The sequence below is a fragment of the Ovis aries genome, chromosome 7 (genome assembly GCF_016772045.2).
Source record: "Ovis aries strain OAR_USU_Benz2616 breed Rambouillet chromosome 7, ARS-UI_Ramb_v3.0, whole genome shotgun sequence".
Classification (NCBI taxonomy): Eukaryota; Metazoa; Chordata; class Mammalia; order Artiodactyla; family Bovidae; genus Ovis; species Ovis aries.
Window position 1 is genome coordinate 82,564,550 of NC_056060.1, and position 14,628 is coordinate 82,579,177.

The window sequence follows — 14,628 nt, forward strand, 5'->3', positions numbered from 1 at the left end:
TTCAACAGGAGCTAAACAGACAGAGCAAGGCAGGGGAGAGGATCGACACCAAAGGGCAGATAGAAAAGGAGAAGAGTCTCTTCCCAGTGTTTCCATAGGTCACTAGAAACACCTAATCTCTTCTGGGAGAGAGCATTCCCAGGGAATAAACTGAGATATTTACAAGTAAAATTCACCTCTCACTTGGCTTTTGCTCTGAAAAGCTACCAGCTTTCATCAACTAGGGGACATCCCTGGCGGTTAAGGCAGTAAAGCGTCTGCCTACAATGCGGGAGACCACGTTCAATCCCTGGGTTGGGAAGATCTCCTGGAGAAGGAAATGGCCACCCACTCCAGTATTCTTGTCTGGAAAATCCCAGGGATGGTGGAACCTGGTAGGCTCCAGTCCATGGGGTCACAAAGAGTCAGACACGACTGAGCGACTTCACTTTCTTTCATTTTTCATCAACTAGAAAGAGGTAGCAAGATGATACTGATGAACTTAAAGGAAAGAGGCCACAGTCCATATTCCGCAGGAAGATTCCTTTATAACGGCGAATTTAATCATACACAGTACTAGAGCAGGCCTCAGTCACTGGGCCACAGGAGGCGGGAAGAAAGCAGGTCTGAGAGGGACCAACACATTTCCAGGGCTCACATCACAGTGACACGCCAAGAGTGACCACCACGCACCTCCCTGAAGCTTGGCCCACCCCCCAGTTCAGTCAAGAACTGTGTCACTTCAAACTCTTTGTTTTTGGCCATTGACGATAAAATCCACCATGATGACAGTATTTCAGCACAACGGTCTCTTTCCAGTCACGACAGATATGGATGTCCCAGCTCTTGAGAAACAAAAGTTCATGTGACTTCTCTCGCCAGGACTGGAGAATTTTTTCCTAATGATCCGCTGAAATGTTTGTATATACTTTGAAAAAACCACTAACAGTCCATTCTGTGCTCTGTTTCCCTGGAAGATTTCTCATGACCACCCCTCCAACAGCTCAAGGGGTCGTGTGTCTGGGAATAAAGAATTAAGACACTTCAAAATAAGCAAGAACCCTAGTGCAACACTCAGTAGATGGGGGGCTCGCGGGGGCTGGGAGGGGAGGGTGGGAGCAGGTGCTCCGCTGTGGGGCGGGAAAGCCAAGTGGTGGAGCGAATGGAAGCATCGACAAGCAGGGAACACTGCTGGGGAAGGCCGTCTCCTTCCGTGCCCAGCCCCGCTCGAGGGCCATCACGCCACCTGTGCTTGGGGACTCCTTGGGTCCGGGGAGCCTACCACACCCTCCACCCGTCCGTGACCTGCACGCGAAGCTGGGTGGTCTCTGAAACAGGCCAAGGCCAGGGATTGGGATCTGACTCTGGAGGGCCCAGGGAGCTCCCCCGCAGGCCACCCCCAGCAGAAGGTCCCTGGGAAGCTCCTACCCTGGCAGCCGAGGGGCACGAAGGCTTCGAAGGCTCGGAGAGAAGCGGCAGAGGGAGGCTAGCGGTGCAGTGGCCTTGGGACCTGGCTCGGTTTCGTGGGGAGAAGACCTGCTGCCCGCTGCCCCCAGATCCCTGCTGGGGACGGACCGCGTGGGTGTCCACGGCCAGTGGCAGCCTGAACGTGCTCCACGTTCCTTTCGTATGTATATATGGGTGTGCATGTGTGTGTGTGTATATATATATATATATATTTACGTACTTATTATTTTTAACTGAAATAAAATGCACTGGATTAGAGTTCATTCCCCTTTGCTCTAAGCTGCTTGGGCCGCCTGCCCTGGTGGGGTTCACACCTTCGGGCCTGCCGCCCGGCTCGCCCCGGCTCGCTGTCTGTAGCCCCCCACCCGCCACCCCACAGTGGGAAAGGGGCCCCCGGGACGAGGAGAGAGGACACACACCGCCACAGGTGACCAGGAGGAGGGCCTACCTCAACGCGACCTCATTTCTAACCCTGAGAACCTAAGGAATTGTGAAGGACTCGGAGAGGGAGCTGGGGTTAAAGGTCACCGGGCTTTTTATTGCAGTTAAAGCAGACTCGGACAGGATGGTCCCAGCCTCGCGAGGGGACAGCCCGGCGGTCGTGGGAACACTCGTCGCAGAAGCCCTGTCCGCAGGCCCGGCAGTGGTGCTTCGAGAGCTTGACGCTGAACTCCTTCCGGCAGCTGTGGCAGTGCAGGATCTCGTGGTCTGGGACCCAGTAGGCCGGCCTGGCCGCATCCTTCACCAGACCTGCGTCACAGAAGGGGCCATGACGGGCGGCACATGCGGGACCCAGCACCCCAAGTCCCACCGGGCGAGACGCCAGCGGCAGACACTTCACTGGCTCACAGTCTTAGCATGCACACATCACCCCCTCCACCAGGGCTCCCTCACCCCCTACCATGCAGGTCAGGATGTCGGGCACTGATATGTGCCTATCTATTACGTTCTCCAGGTGAGCCTAAACTACAGCTGAATTAAGAACCACCGGGGCAATGGTAAAGTTCGGGCTTTGGCTTCATCCCAGTTCCACTGAGCCTGAGTCAGTTAGCTGTGGGATTGACAGGTTCCTTAGAGTCTCAGGGCCTTGGGTTTACTCATCTGTAACAACTCACCTTCAAAAGCAGTTACAAGATTACAAGAAATAAAGTATCTGATGAGCTGGGACCCAACAGCCAGTGAGTGCTCAGCAGGTGAGTGCCTGTTAAGCACAGTTGGCAGGTTCTGCCAAGGGCGGCCCCTGCCCCTGCTGGTCACCTGAGAGCGGATGCAACCTGAGCCTCCAGGATGGATCAATCCATCTATTTCTACACTCTCAAGTCAAAAGCTTGTCATCAGCTCATTCTGTGAGCCACGGTGATTAAATCTGATCCAAGCAATTGTCATCACAGCCACCCAGGAGCCCTTGGTCTCTCCCCTATGAAGGGCTGGAATGCCCCAGGCCCAGTCACCTCTGCCTAAGCCCTCCACACACTGGCAGGTTTCCCTTCATCTCCCTCTTCCCCTCCTGGTTATAAGCCCATCCCCTCACATCAGGTGAGTGGCTCTCTTAAATCTTAAAGGAATAACAGCTTGGCTGGTGTGGCAGATTGAGGCCCTGCCCCCTCTCTCAAATCTAGACAGGTTCTGTGACTACAGCAGACTCTAGTGGAAGAGTTAGTTTCCAGGTCCAGGCCTGTCTCAGAGCCTTGAGGCACTACGTAAGGAGTCACTAGCACTGGAGAAAACACGTGCAGAGGCATGGGGAATACAGGGAATGGGGGTGAGGGGGAAGTTCTCATGAGCCCAGCCTTCGAGACATCCCTGCCAGGCTAGCCGGCATGTGAGGTTGGCTTGGCCCCCCAAGATCCATCCAGCTGCCATACTGGAAAATCCAGCAATAATTCCCGGCAATGCCACTTAGAGAAGAACACTTGCCTTTCCTGTTGAGACATGACTGTTTTAAGCCTTTCCACTTTCAGGTGGTTTATTACGCAGCAATAGATGGCCTAAGAGGACGGTCTCCAGGAATAGACATGAAACCACCAAGGTATTCAGCATGAAGCAGGGAAAGTAAATCTTAGCCGCGTCCTTGCTGCCCAACTCAATCCAGGTCAGCAGGCTGACAAAACGACGGCCCAAGGCACGGCACTCCGCGAGCCCTCACCCACGTACACCGCACCCGAGGCACTGCCAGGCCCACCTAGTGGTATGTCAATGGCTGTCACCACGGCTCCTAAAGTGTTCTGCACGGCCTCGCCCACCTTCCGAGCGATCAGCGTCCCACCTTCGTCGTCCCCCTGTGCCTCAGTGACATCTGCAGACAATGGTGAAGGAAATGCCATCACCTCCGAGTCATTCCCCAAATGGAAAATTCTAGATGCTTCTCCCAGGGCACCCTGTGCCATTCTGCAAGGGTGGCAAGGGTCTGGGCTGTGGGCACCCACACCACAGCCAGTGAGGTCTGCCACTCCTTTACCTCAGGCCTCTGGAGCTATTTTATAACCTTCCTTTACAGCGGGCCAGGAGCATGACCTAGAACCTCCTCCAGGAGAAGACTCAGTCTAAGCCTATGGTAAACACAGGACAGCTTTAACCCTTCCCCACCCAAGGAACAGCACCCCCAGGACCCAGTTAACAAAGAGCTTAGAGGATGCCTGGGCAAGACTAGGGGAGCGACTGCTCTCACAGTGAGGCGGGGAGGAACAGGGTTGGGCAGGTGAGAGTCCCATTCCCAACACCCAGTGCCAAGGAGAGGGTCCCCCTCCACCTTGTGGCTCCTGGGCCCCACGTTACCTAACTGGGAATTCCTGGCTTCGTAGCAGTTGTCACACACCCGCACGGGTGCAGGGCCCCAGCCCCGCTCGGGCACCGGCCGGGTCTTGGATGAACAGCTATCACAGAAGCCCTCCCCACAGGCCCGGCAGTGATGCTTGGTGTCGTTATCTTTAAAGGACGTAGCACATTTGTTGCAGCTCTGGTCCAAGCCCAAAACAAACAGAGAGGCAGGCGTCATTCGTGTCTGCTCAGCTGAGAAAGTCAACCCAGGGAGCCTTGAGGGTCATCTGAGGACGGCAGGGCCCTGATGGTCCCAACAGAGGGGACCTAAGACCTCCAGCCACATGGAAGCCCCTACTGAAGCACAGCTGTGATCAACACTTCCTTCCAAGAAGTGCTGGAAAGGCACCTCACACCCACCTGGCCGAGTCACAGGGATCTCAGGAAGGACTATGTAATTTCAGCCATAAAAGCAACGAGGATTCATGTCTTTCACAGCTTCTCATGAGCCTCTGGGACGCTGAGGAGAACACGTCTCCTGTCACAAGCGTTTGGGCCAAATCTGAGGGCTCCCTTGATGTGGGAGCCGTGAGGTTTGTGTATCAAGCTGGGGGTGACCCTAAATGACCTCTAAAGGCTCCCTTTCCTCCACAGTCTATAGGTATGACCTCAGACATTTGACCAGTAACAACTGGCTCTAGTGGGAAAGTAAACTAAAATCTAACACAACAGAAACACTCAGAAAATAACAGGGGAAATCAGCAGACACACTTTCCAACACTCTGGAAGCTCATCCGGCTGGGAGAGAGACTCCAAGCCTTCCTTGCAAAACAAGCTAAGGGCAGGGCGAAGCAACACAAGGAGCATGGGCTGTGCCAGGGACCCAGGGCATCCTGCCGCCATACCAGGATCTGGGAGTTGGGCCTCCAGTAGGCAGGGGCGATCTGGTCTGTCAGCCAGGACGTCACAGCCTTGGTGGGCCCGAGGCTGAGCTCAGACACCGACTGAGCCATGAAGTTCATCCCGTCCAGGAGGCGCTGGGCAGCGTTGTTGTTGTCCTTCAGAAATCCATCGGTCTGAAAGGAAAACACAGGCTCCCATCACGTTCTGAGTGACAGGAATAAAGGGAAGGAGGGAGAGGGGTCTCAGGTGAGTTACACAGCCAACTCAAACCACAGATTCCCTGGCAGAGAAGAGCAGGGTCAGGACAGAATCCCTTTGGCTTCTAAGCAACATCATACGCTATGAGTCATTGCTGATACTACTCTTCAAGATGACCACAGGACTTTGTGCACAACTATTCAATTCAGAACTTATTCTGCTTGTGAGATATACAACCCGGGAAATAAAACAATCCTGTCAAGAGGACACCTCCTCCAAGAGGTCTCCCACTCCAGGTTGGGTTAGGATCTGTTGCTTTAGGAATCACCCAGAAAGGGGAACACCACCCCTTATAGAAAAGAGCTTCCCTGGTGGCTCAGATGGTAAAGAATTTGCCTATGATGCAAGAGACCCAGGTTTAATCCCTAGGTTAGGAAGATGCCCTGGAGAAGGCAATGACTACCCACTCCACTGCTCTTGCCTGGAGAATTCAATGGACAGAGGAGCCTGGTGGGCTACAATCCATGGGGTTGAAAAGAGTCTGACACGACTGAAGCAAACAACACGTAGAAAATCGCTTATCTTTCTTCCATGAAGGGAAAAGGCTTTGGATGTGCTGTGATTGATGGGTAATTCCAAGTGTGAATCGTGGTTTAATCCAGAATGAAAGCACTGTATCACTGCCTCATAAATAGATTTGTTTTTCCAACATCTTGAATTTAAAAATCCAATTTAAAAACAGTAAAGGTCCATAGTAATTATATTTCTTAGAATATACTTCAAGAAGAATATACTCCAAAACAAAGAAAAGGCTTTCTTACATGAAGATGGTCACGACAGCATTTTCTTTGATAATAAAAAAATCATAAACAGCATGAATGTTCAAAATGAAGAAAATGGGGAATAGTTTATAGTTTGAATAAACTATAACATTAGACAGATTATTACACAGTGATTACAAATGAAAATGATGAAAACTGAAAGCAATATGGAAACAAAGCAAAACTGTTGTACAAGAAAAAAACAGTTAAGTGGCACATATATTATAATTGTATCTATATAAACATACATACGGAAAATGAGTGAGGAGAACATACAGTTTTATTTGCTAAGGCGGTTTAACTATATATCAATTTGCTAAGGCGGTTTAACTATATATCAATTTTTAGTTTAAGTCGTGTTTCTAATATTTATACAAGAAACGGGAAAAAAATGAAGTGTCTAGAACAAAAAAGGCACTCCAGATCATAGCTTCCTAAACCACCAATATATTGCAATTCATGATTAACCATCATTGTAAACAAGTTCCACTTTCCCATACACAGGAATAACTGGACAACCTGAAGAGAAAACAGGAAAATAAAACAGCTCTTACTCCAGGCCACACGTGCACAATCTCTGTCCGCACCACCGTATCCACAGGATCTTGGTTCCCAAACCAGTACTGCCGGCTACGATAGACCACGCCGCAGTTGGGACATTCGATCACATACCTACAAGGAAGGCAGACAGATACTAGAACCCCACATCAGAGGCCTGGAGAGACAAACAGACCCAAGTGCCAGCCACTGAAACTCACCCAGACCAGGCATATTTTGCAAGACCCATCCAGGGGGAGTCAGTGGAAGCAGCCGTCTTGGGCACCACGCTGACTTCATTGCCTCTCTCGTAGCAGGCCTGAAACACGGAGCACTGTGCCAGCTTCCGCTCTGTCCGCCAGACCCCCTGGCCTCTCCACACCCCTGTCCAGCCCCACTGCCTGCAAACCAGACCTGCTGAGGGTTTACAGACCCTGGGTTTTAGCAGAGCAGAGGAAAGTCTTTCTCCAGAGAAGTCAGTGCCCTGAATGATTATGATCTGAATGTGTACCCGTTCCAGGGGCCCAAAACTGAGCTACAAATTCTATCCCTGTCATAGACAGGAGAAATCCATCCAAACTGGGTTTTTGAAGAGCAATTTCACTCTTAAGAATAAACACTCAATGTAGATGAACCTGGTATATAGGTTCAACAGAATAAGGGGGGGATTTAAGCTTAAAAAAAATAAAGCCCAGGGGCCCCTGGCAATGGACATGTGAGTTTTTAATGGCTGGAGACTCAATTTGAATGAATATCAAATACTTTGGGATACAGTCAAGAGTGGTCCTGAGCCAGTCTTCCCAAGAGGGGAGTGTAGCCAGCAAGCCAGCTGCTGGAGGAGAGGCTGGGCGGACTCACCTTGCAGGTGAAAACCCGGTTATCATACTGGTGGGAATATCTGCAGCGGCTCTTGGCTTCATGAGGTACCCCTTCTTTCCCGTGATTCATGCTGTTCTTACATCCAGCCCTGAGGGAGGCACCAAAGCTGACATGAAGCTGCTAAAAGGAGCCAGGGCCGCTTACGCACAAGCATTAAGCCAGATGCAGGGGCAAAACTAGACTCCCTGTTACTAATTGGGCCCCAAATACGGAGCAGAGACAGCAGTTTGTTTTGGAAACTTAAGGGCCTCTCTCATACTTGCAATCAACAGTGCTACACAGGTAGTGTACCTATTACTCTTGCATGAGGAGAAAGGGCCAAAAGGGTATCTCTTCTTGGAAAACCACCAGGTCCCTCAATAGGAATGGAGGAGCCAGAAGACAGCACCTTGATGAGAGATAAAACCTGAACAGCCTTCAGGGAACTCAAACATCCCAACAGCATGAAATAAGAAGTTTAATCAGAACAGGCCGCCAAGATGCAAAACAAAACCTGACCCTCAAATTCTGACAACGCATTAAGAGGAGGCTTAAGCTCAACAAGAAAACCTTCCAAATGAACAGCGAGCTCTGCTCTCCTGACAATGCAAAACCAGGGACCAGGACTTTAGAATTTCACTGTGACAGAAGGGAAAGCTCTGGAAACCCTGGTGAGGCACAGTTAGAATGGGAAAGTGATGATGATCCAACAGAGCCTAAGCCTCTCTTGCTGGGCTCATGGGGCCCGCTAAACGAAGTCACACTGGCAACGAACATCCCTCTTTCCTCTCTAAGACAAGCCTCAGTCCTCCATAGCACGGACTGTATAATCCAAGGACCAAGTCCTTGTTACAAACTCAGAGCAAACATGGTGGCCCCAGAAGGTGGCCTATAGGTATCGATGCAAAAAGGCGATTCATAACAGAAAAGGCTCAGGTCTCCCCGTATGGGCAAATGTGGAGGACAGGACCGGAAGATGAAGTGATGAAAGCAGTGGAGAGGTGGGCCAGTGTCTGCAAGACACAGTCTGCAATCTGACCCCGACACACTGCATTTAAACCCCCAGGCTGCATCCAACAAGTCGCTGGCCCGTGAGTGAGTAGCTATCAACAGTTCAAATTAATCCAGTGAGCCTCAGTGTGTGGTCCCCATTCAGCAACATCAGTATCACCCGGGAACTTAGCAGAAGGGCAAATTCTCAGGCCCCACATCAGACCTACTGAATCAGAAACTGGGAGAAAGGCCCAACTACCTGTTGTAACATGTCCTTCAGGTATTCCTGAGGCATGCTAAAATTGAGAATCACTGCTGTTTTCCCCTGTAACAAAGGGCCACCAGCATGACCCAGGAGCCGGCTGGAAACACAGCATCTCACCGAGACCTGCTGATTCTGAATCTGCATTTAACAAAATCCTGAGGCGAGGCATACATAAAGTTTGAGAATACTGCCCTAACTCAATGTTCTCAACTCAGCTACACATCAGAGTCACCTGAGGAGCGTTTTAAATACACCAATGCTGAGGCACCACCCCAAATCTGGTAAGTGAGAAACCCTGGAGGCAAAGCCTAGGCCTCAATCATTTAGAAAGCTCCCTGGATAATTCTAAGGTGCTCTAGGCATCTGCCCTCATCATGAAAGGAATCCACTAGGACCGATACCTACCCCAGTGCTGTGCACACAGTGAATGGATGGAATGACTAGAATTGAAAGCTCTGGTAAGAGAAACACAGAAAAACAGGCAACCTAAAGCTTTCCATGCTTTTGCTTTTCTGTGCTGAATGCTTTTGAACTGTGGTGTTGGAGAAGACTCTTGAGAGTCCCTTGGACTGCAAGGAGATCCAACCAGTCAATCCTAAAGCAAATCAGTCTTGAATATTCACTGGAAGGACTGATGCTAAGCTCCAATACTCTGGCTCCCTAATATGAAGAACTGACTCATTGAAAAAGACCCTGATGCTTGGAAAGACTGAAGGCAGGAGGAGAAGGGGATGACAGATGGTTGCATGGCATCACCGACTCGATGAATATGAGTTTCAGCAAGCTCCAGGAGTTGGTGATGGACAAGGAAGCCTGGCGTGCTGTAGTCCATCGGGTCGCAAAGAGTCGGATACGACTGAGCGACTGAACTGAACTGAAAGCTTTCTGCAGTGATAGTTACTCAAACCAGTCAATTTCACATCTAAACAGGGTTGGAATCTTCAGGGAATTCTTCCTAACCGTGTGTCCTAGAATCCCCCACAACCTCAAAGTGTGGTCCTTGGACCATCAGGCTCACCGGGGAACTTGTTGGAATACCCTATCTCAGGCCCCACTCCATCCTTTAGTCACAGTCTAACTTAAGCAGACCCCAAGTGATCTGCAGGCACAGGGAAGTCTGTGAAGCACTGCTCTGAGGCTCTTTTCCCACGGTGGGGACTTACCCGCAGCTGAGACACAGGGAGGAGCAGGTGAAATATTCGTCTGGAAAAAAGGAGCTGTGTGCCATCTGGTCATCGGGGATCTCACCACTGAAGCGGTCACTCAGAGCCTGCGTGGAGGGAAGGTGACATGCGAAGGGGCTCAGCAGAGAGCTCGGAGCTCTGGGCATTCCACTGCCTGCCTTTCTAACATGCCCTCACTGCTGGCTTATTTCTTACCGGTTCTGCGGCTAGAAGTGGGAAGCCAGTGACTTCTGCTCCTTCCCCTCCACCTTCTTGGCCTGACTTACACCAATCCTCACCACAGGAAACCTCAGAAAGAACCAGCCCATTTCCCAAGAGCTCAGAAGGAAGCAAAGTTACTGTTCTCTCCTAATGACCTTGGAAGTTATAAACACGTCACACACTCCACCGGTCATTCAAAACCACCAGGTACTGACGAGTGCCCATTTCATCTTTGTGAAGCTGGGAAAGAAAGCGACACTCGAGAAGGTGGCTTGTCTTGAAGTCAGAGGGAGACAGAGCTCAGAAGTGCGCTGCGAGTTTTCTGGGCGTCTCCACCAGTTCTAACCACAGACACTCACTGGAGTTTACTGGCCACAGAATTATCTCTATGTAGAAAAAAGGGTTATCAGCCAAAAAGCAAGGAGAATTATTCTAGGTATTGGCAGCCTTTTATCAACTACAGTAACTAACCCAAAAGACAGCAAACGGCCAAAATAAATGCCAAGTAGAAAGATAAAGGTATGTGAAATAACAGACTGAAATTTTTATGTTTAAAGGAAGCTTCCATTTTTAATCCTCTTTGTGTTCACTACTTTATATTGAAAGTATTCTTCAGGCTGATTGATTGGTTTTTTTCCCTCCAAGCCTTCAGTCATATGCAGTGGAAAAAGTCATATGAATTAAATATAAATAGGCTTTCTAGGCTTTAAAAATTATTAAATATTCACAGTTCCTAAGTCTCAACTCTTTCTGTGGCAGCCAGGCACTACTCAGGGGAAGAGATATAAAAGTAGCTTTAAAACAGAAGGACAAGATGCTACTTTCTTTAGTAAAAAGGTGAAAGAAATTTTAAGATGAGATTCGGAAAAGGGGCAGGTTAGGTTCTAAACTAAGATTCTCGAGTTCTAAACGGAATTTCGCTTAAGGACACTTATTTATTAAAACTCCTTTTCCTTTTTCCCAGTGAAGCCTAATACCCTGAGTTGTAAACCAAGTGTTTTCAAAAGCACAAGCTCTCAGTGTTGAGTCAGGTCAGGTGTTCAAGACAAGAGTAGTGGCAAAGAGTGTGGCAGACTAAGGGTGTGGGACTCACCCATGTGCATTCAAATTCAGCTCCTGGAAAGATAATGAACATGCGCATAAAATACCACCTGCCAGTGACGGCTGACCGAGTGGCAATCCCTGACTTGGACCAAAAAATAAAATCTAAGGTTAATACATATACATCCTTTTCTCTTGGTAATAATTTTGTAAAAAGTAAGGGAAAAAAAGTAAGATTTGGAGACAGACTATAAAGGAATATACATGTGAATATTAAAGAGAATTAACAAGACGCAAACCCAACAGAGTCAAGCCTACACCATCCTCCTCTCTCCTACTTCTGAGTAGGACCTATCCTTGGTCTCACCTTTTCCATGAAGCCTTCCCAACCACTCTAGGAAGATCACACTCTGCCTTCTCTGAGCACCTCCTGTCCTTAACATCTGAACCAGGTAGTGAGTGATGAGGCAAAGCTATAAGCCTGACATATGTATCTGATCTCCCAGACTAGATCACAAATACCGAGAAAGGAACGTACTACCTCTGGATCTTCCTCTTAGTCCAGCACACGTCTTAACAAGTACTCAACTAGGACCTCTGCAATGAAGTGCCCCAGCACCAAGCCCCATGCACACACCAACCTACCCATCCTCTCCTCCTCACCTTGGCCCTGCCTCTGCACTAGGTCTTATCCCACACCCACAGGCCTCTCTAATTTACGGCTAACTATTCACTGATTGGCCAAATCACTGATAACTCTTTCTGTATTTCTCAAACAGCTGTGTTTCTCAAACAGCTGTGTGCCTAACCCTCTGGGGCTAGCTGGTAGGCAAATAGAGCATCATCTTCCTAATTTGTCAATTTACTGAAAGATTTGGGGAGGAAGTTTTTGCTTTATTTTTTGGCCACACCATGTGGTATACAGGATTTTAGTTCCCCGACCAGGAATTGAACCCATGCCCCTGGCAGTTAAAGCACAGAATCTTAACCACTGGACCACCAGGGAAGTCCCAGGAAGTTATTTTTACATAAAAAATAAACTTGGGTATAGCATGAAACCAAATGGAAAATTTGCATAAATGTGAGTACTCCTCACAAAAAATTTCATCCTGTAGTTGGTAGCTCTTCAAGTGCCTCAATTTCCTTATCTGTAAGATGGGGGTGGCTAGTACCACCTTCCTCAGCAGGGGTCTCCATGGATTACACTGTGAAGATCAAATGAAGTTACTCCATTGAGCACTTGGCATAGATTGAGAGCTCAGAAACCGTGAGCTACCACGATTAATATTTTTATTTTTTACGCTGAGAATTCTCTAATTTTCTCCTTCAGATACGCTCACCAACTGATCCAGCCAACAGAAGGAATATAAGAGCTTCTCTCCTTTCCATGACAGCTCCCTAGTCTTCATGCCTGGTTCCATTTGTGGGTGAATATTTAGCTGCAGAAAGATGCTTAAGTACCAAATGCAGTGTTAAAATAAGAAAGAAGAAAAAGAGAGCTAAATAAGGAATGCAGAAGCTACTAAAGATGTATAATGAAACCCAAAGAAGAGCATTTTTAGCCATCGGTTTCTCTTTTAAAAAGGTAACTGAAAGGATAACCTAAGTAATACTTTTCCTTAGGAAAAATATCAAATTTAGCGTGAATCCAACAGCTGGGTTGAATTCAGAAGGCATGCCACTCCCCAGTAAATGTAAAATTGCAGCCCAATAATAGTGACAGCAAAAGGTTTTTTCTGTTCAAGTGGCCTGATTCACTTCTCTGGAAGATCTTCAGAAAAATGAGGACATTTCTAAGTATCTCAAGGCTTAGCATGAAGCAATCTGCAGCCTGATCGTCATGCAACAAATCCCCAGAGAACCTCCACTGTCATCGGCACTAGACAACTGTTGGCTTTTGTTTGCCAAGGCAACAGTAACTTCTTATGACATCAGAAAGAGAACTCCAAGACCAACCAGCCTTACCTCTTCAGATGCTGGCCACCCATCCTCTCAAATGCTGGTAACACAAGCATCTTATTTTTCTCACAACTCACTGAAGAGCCGGCAGTCAGTGATGAATCAGACCTTGACAAGTATCAGGAAGACTTACATGAATCCAGAGAATGGGAACAGGACTTCCCTGGCAGTCCAATGGCTAAGATTCCACACACCCCTTTCAGGGGGCACAGGTCTGACCCCTAGTCAGGGAACTAAGATTCCACATGCTGGAGGATGCAGCCAAAAGAAAAGTATAGAAACATAACAGTAACTGTTAAAAAAAACTTGATGCTCATGTGTTTTAGACACAAGGGTAAGGAGACACCCTTCCTTCCTCTATAACCTGCCTGTTTCTTTCCGGTGTGGACATTACCACCTAATCCATATACTTCATCTCTTTCAAGAATTCCAAGTCTCACATAATTCCAGGGTTTCTTGGGCTCTCTCCCTCCTGAGGCCCCAAAGCCATAAGAGGCAGGGAAGGACCTTTCCTGAGAAAGCTTGGGAAAGCATTTGAGGTCAGTCTGGAAAAGGCTGCCTGGAGACTAGATGATCTTGAAATTTAGCTGCCTTGACAACAGTACAGCTCTTACTATCTAACGTGTAAGTTTCACTCCAGTCATCAAAGGCTAGCAGTGAATTTTCTAATTCAAAATGGAGACTCTTATGTAACCCACGATGCCACCTCCCCCCCAAACATATAATAACTTCGTAAATACTTAACAGGTGCTTCCTGATGTGATAGAATTAGAGAGTCAGAGTTCCTACATTTAGAGATTGGAGGCTAAAGGAGGTATTACATAAAACCTGTAAGAATCCAACCTTAAAATGGTTCTCTCCATTATTCATAACTGTAAATACAGGCAACAACAGTTAATTCAATATTCAATTTCCTTGGTCAATAGGGACCTGAGCATCTCTTTTCTTTAAACAGACTTACTTCATCAGTGAGACTGTGCTCTGCTGGTAGGTATCTGAGCTGTTGCTACTGTGGAAACTGAGCAAACAAGTGAGAGGTTAAAAAGTGAGAAAAATTCCCCTGGAGGAAAAGAACTGGGGCTTGGACCACAGCGAGGCTAAATGGCAGGAAGAGCGACCAGATCAGCAGAATGAATGGGAAACAAACGGGCAAGTTGCTAGAGCAGAAAGTGACTGAAGGTCTTATACGCACACACGTGTGCGACACACTCTACAACGCCTCAATCTTGCTCATTCATCACATTTCCTGTTCAATAATGAACATGAAAAGAATATGAGGAAGGAAAAAAGATTTAACTTCTCTATGATCTGACTTATTTAGGGAGAAAATGTATACAAACATTACATACATATATTTCTGTACGCACTGAAGAAGCACCAAAAATTTCTGGAAGCGTATGTCAGAAAGTATTATAACAGTTATCATACAGTCAGGGGGACAGGAGTGAAAGGGACTTAAATCATA

General features: G+C 48.0%; 1 protein-coding gene across 4 annotated transcripts in view; it reads right to left on the reverse strand.

Moving 5' to 3' along the window:
* Positions 1-507: 507 nt before the first annotated feature.
* The window catches only part of ZFYVE1 (zinc finger FYVE-type containing 1), a 45,257-nt gene continuing 31,136 nt past the window's right edge, over positions 508-14,628 (reverse strand). For 2 of the 4 annotated variants that reach the window (XM_060418251.1, XM_027971985.3), the window contains 8 exons: positions 9,942-10,048; positions 7,521-7,629; positions 6,884-6,981; positions 6,680-6,797; positions 5,109-5,279; positions 4,222-4,402; positions 3,629-3,742; positions 508-2,196 (listed from right to left, as the gene is read on the reverse strand). In XM_060418251.1, the coding sequence (XP_060274234.1) occupies positions 1,964-2,196; positions 3,629-3,742; positions 4,222-4,402; positions 5,109-5,279; positions 6,680-6,797; positions 6,884-6,981; positions 7,521-7,629; positions 9,942-10,048 (1,131 nt within the window). In that variant the 3' untranslated portion in view covers positions 508-1,963. The remainder of the gene's footprint in view (positions 2,197-3,628; positions 3,743-4,221; positions 4,403-5,108; positions 5,280-6,679; positions 6,798-6,883; positions 6,982-7,520; positions 7,630-9,941; positions 10,049-14,628) is intronic. The other 2 variants (XM_042252722.2, XM_060418250.1) reach the window with 2 other exon arrangements.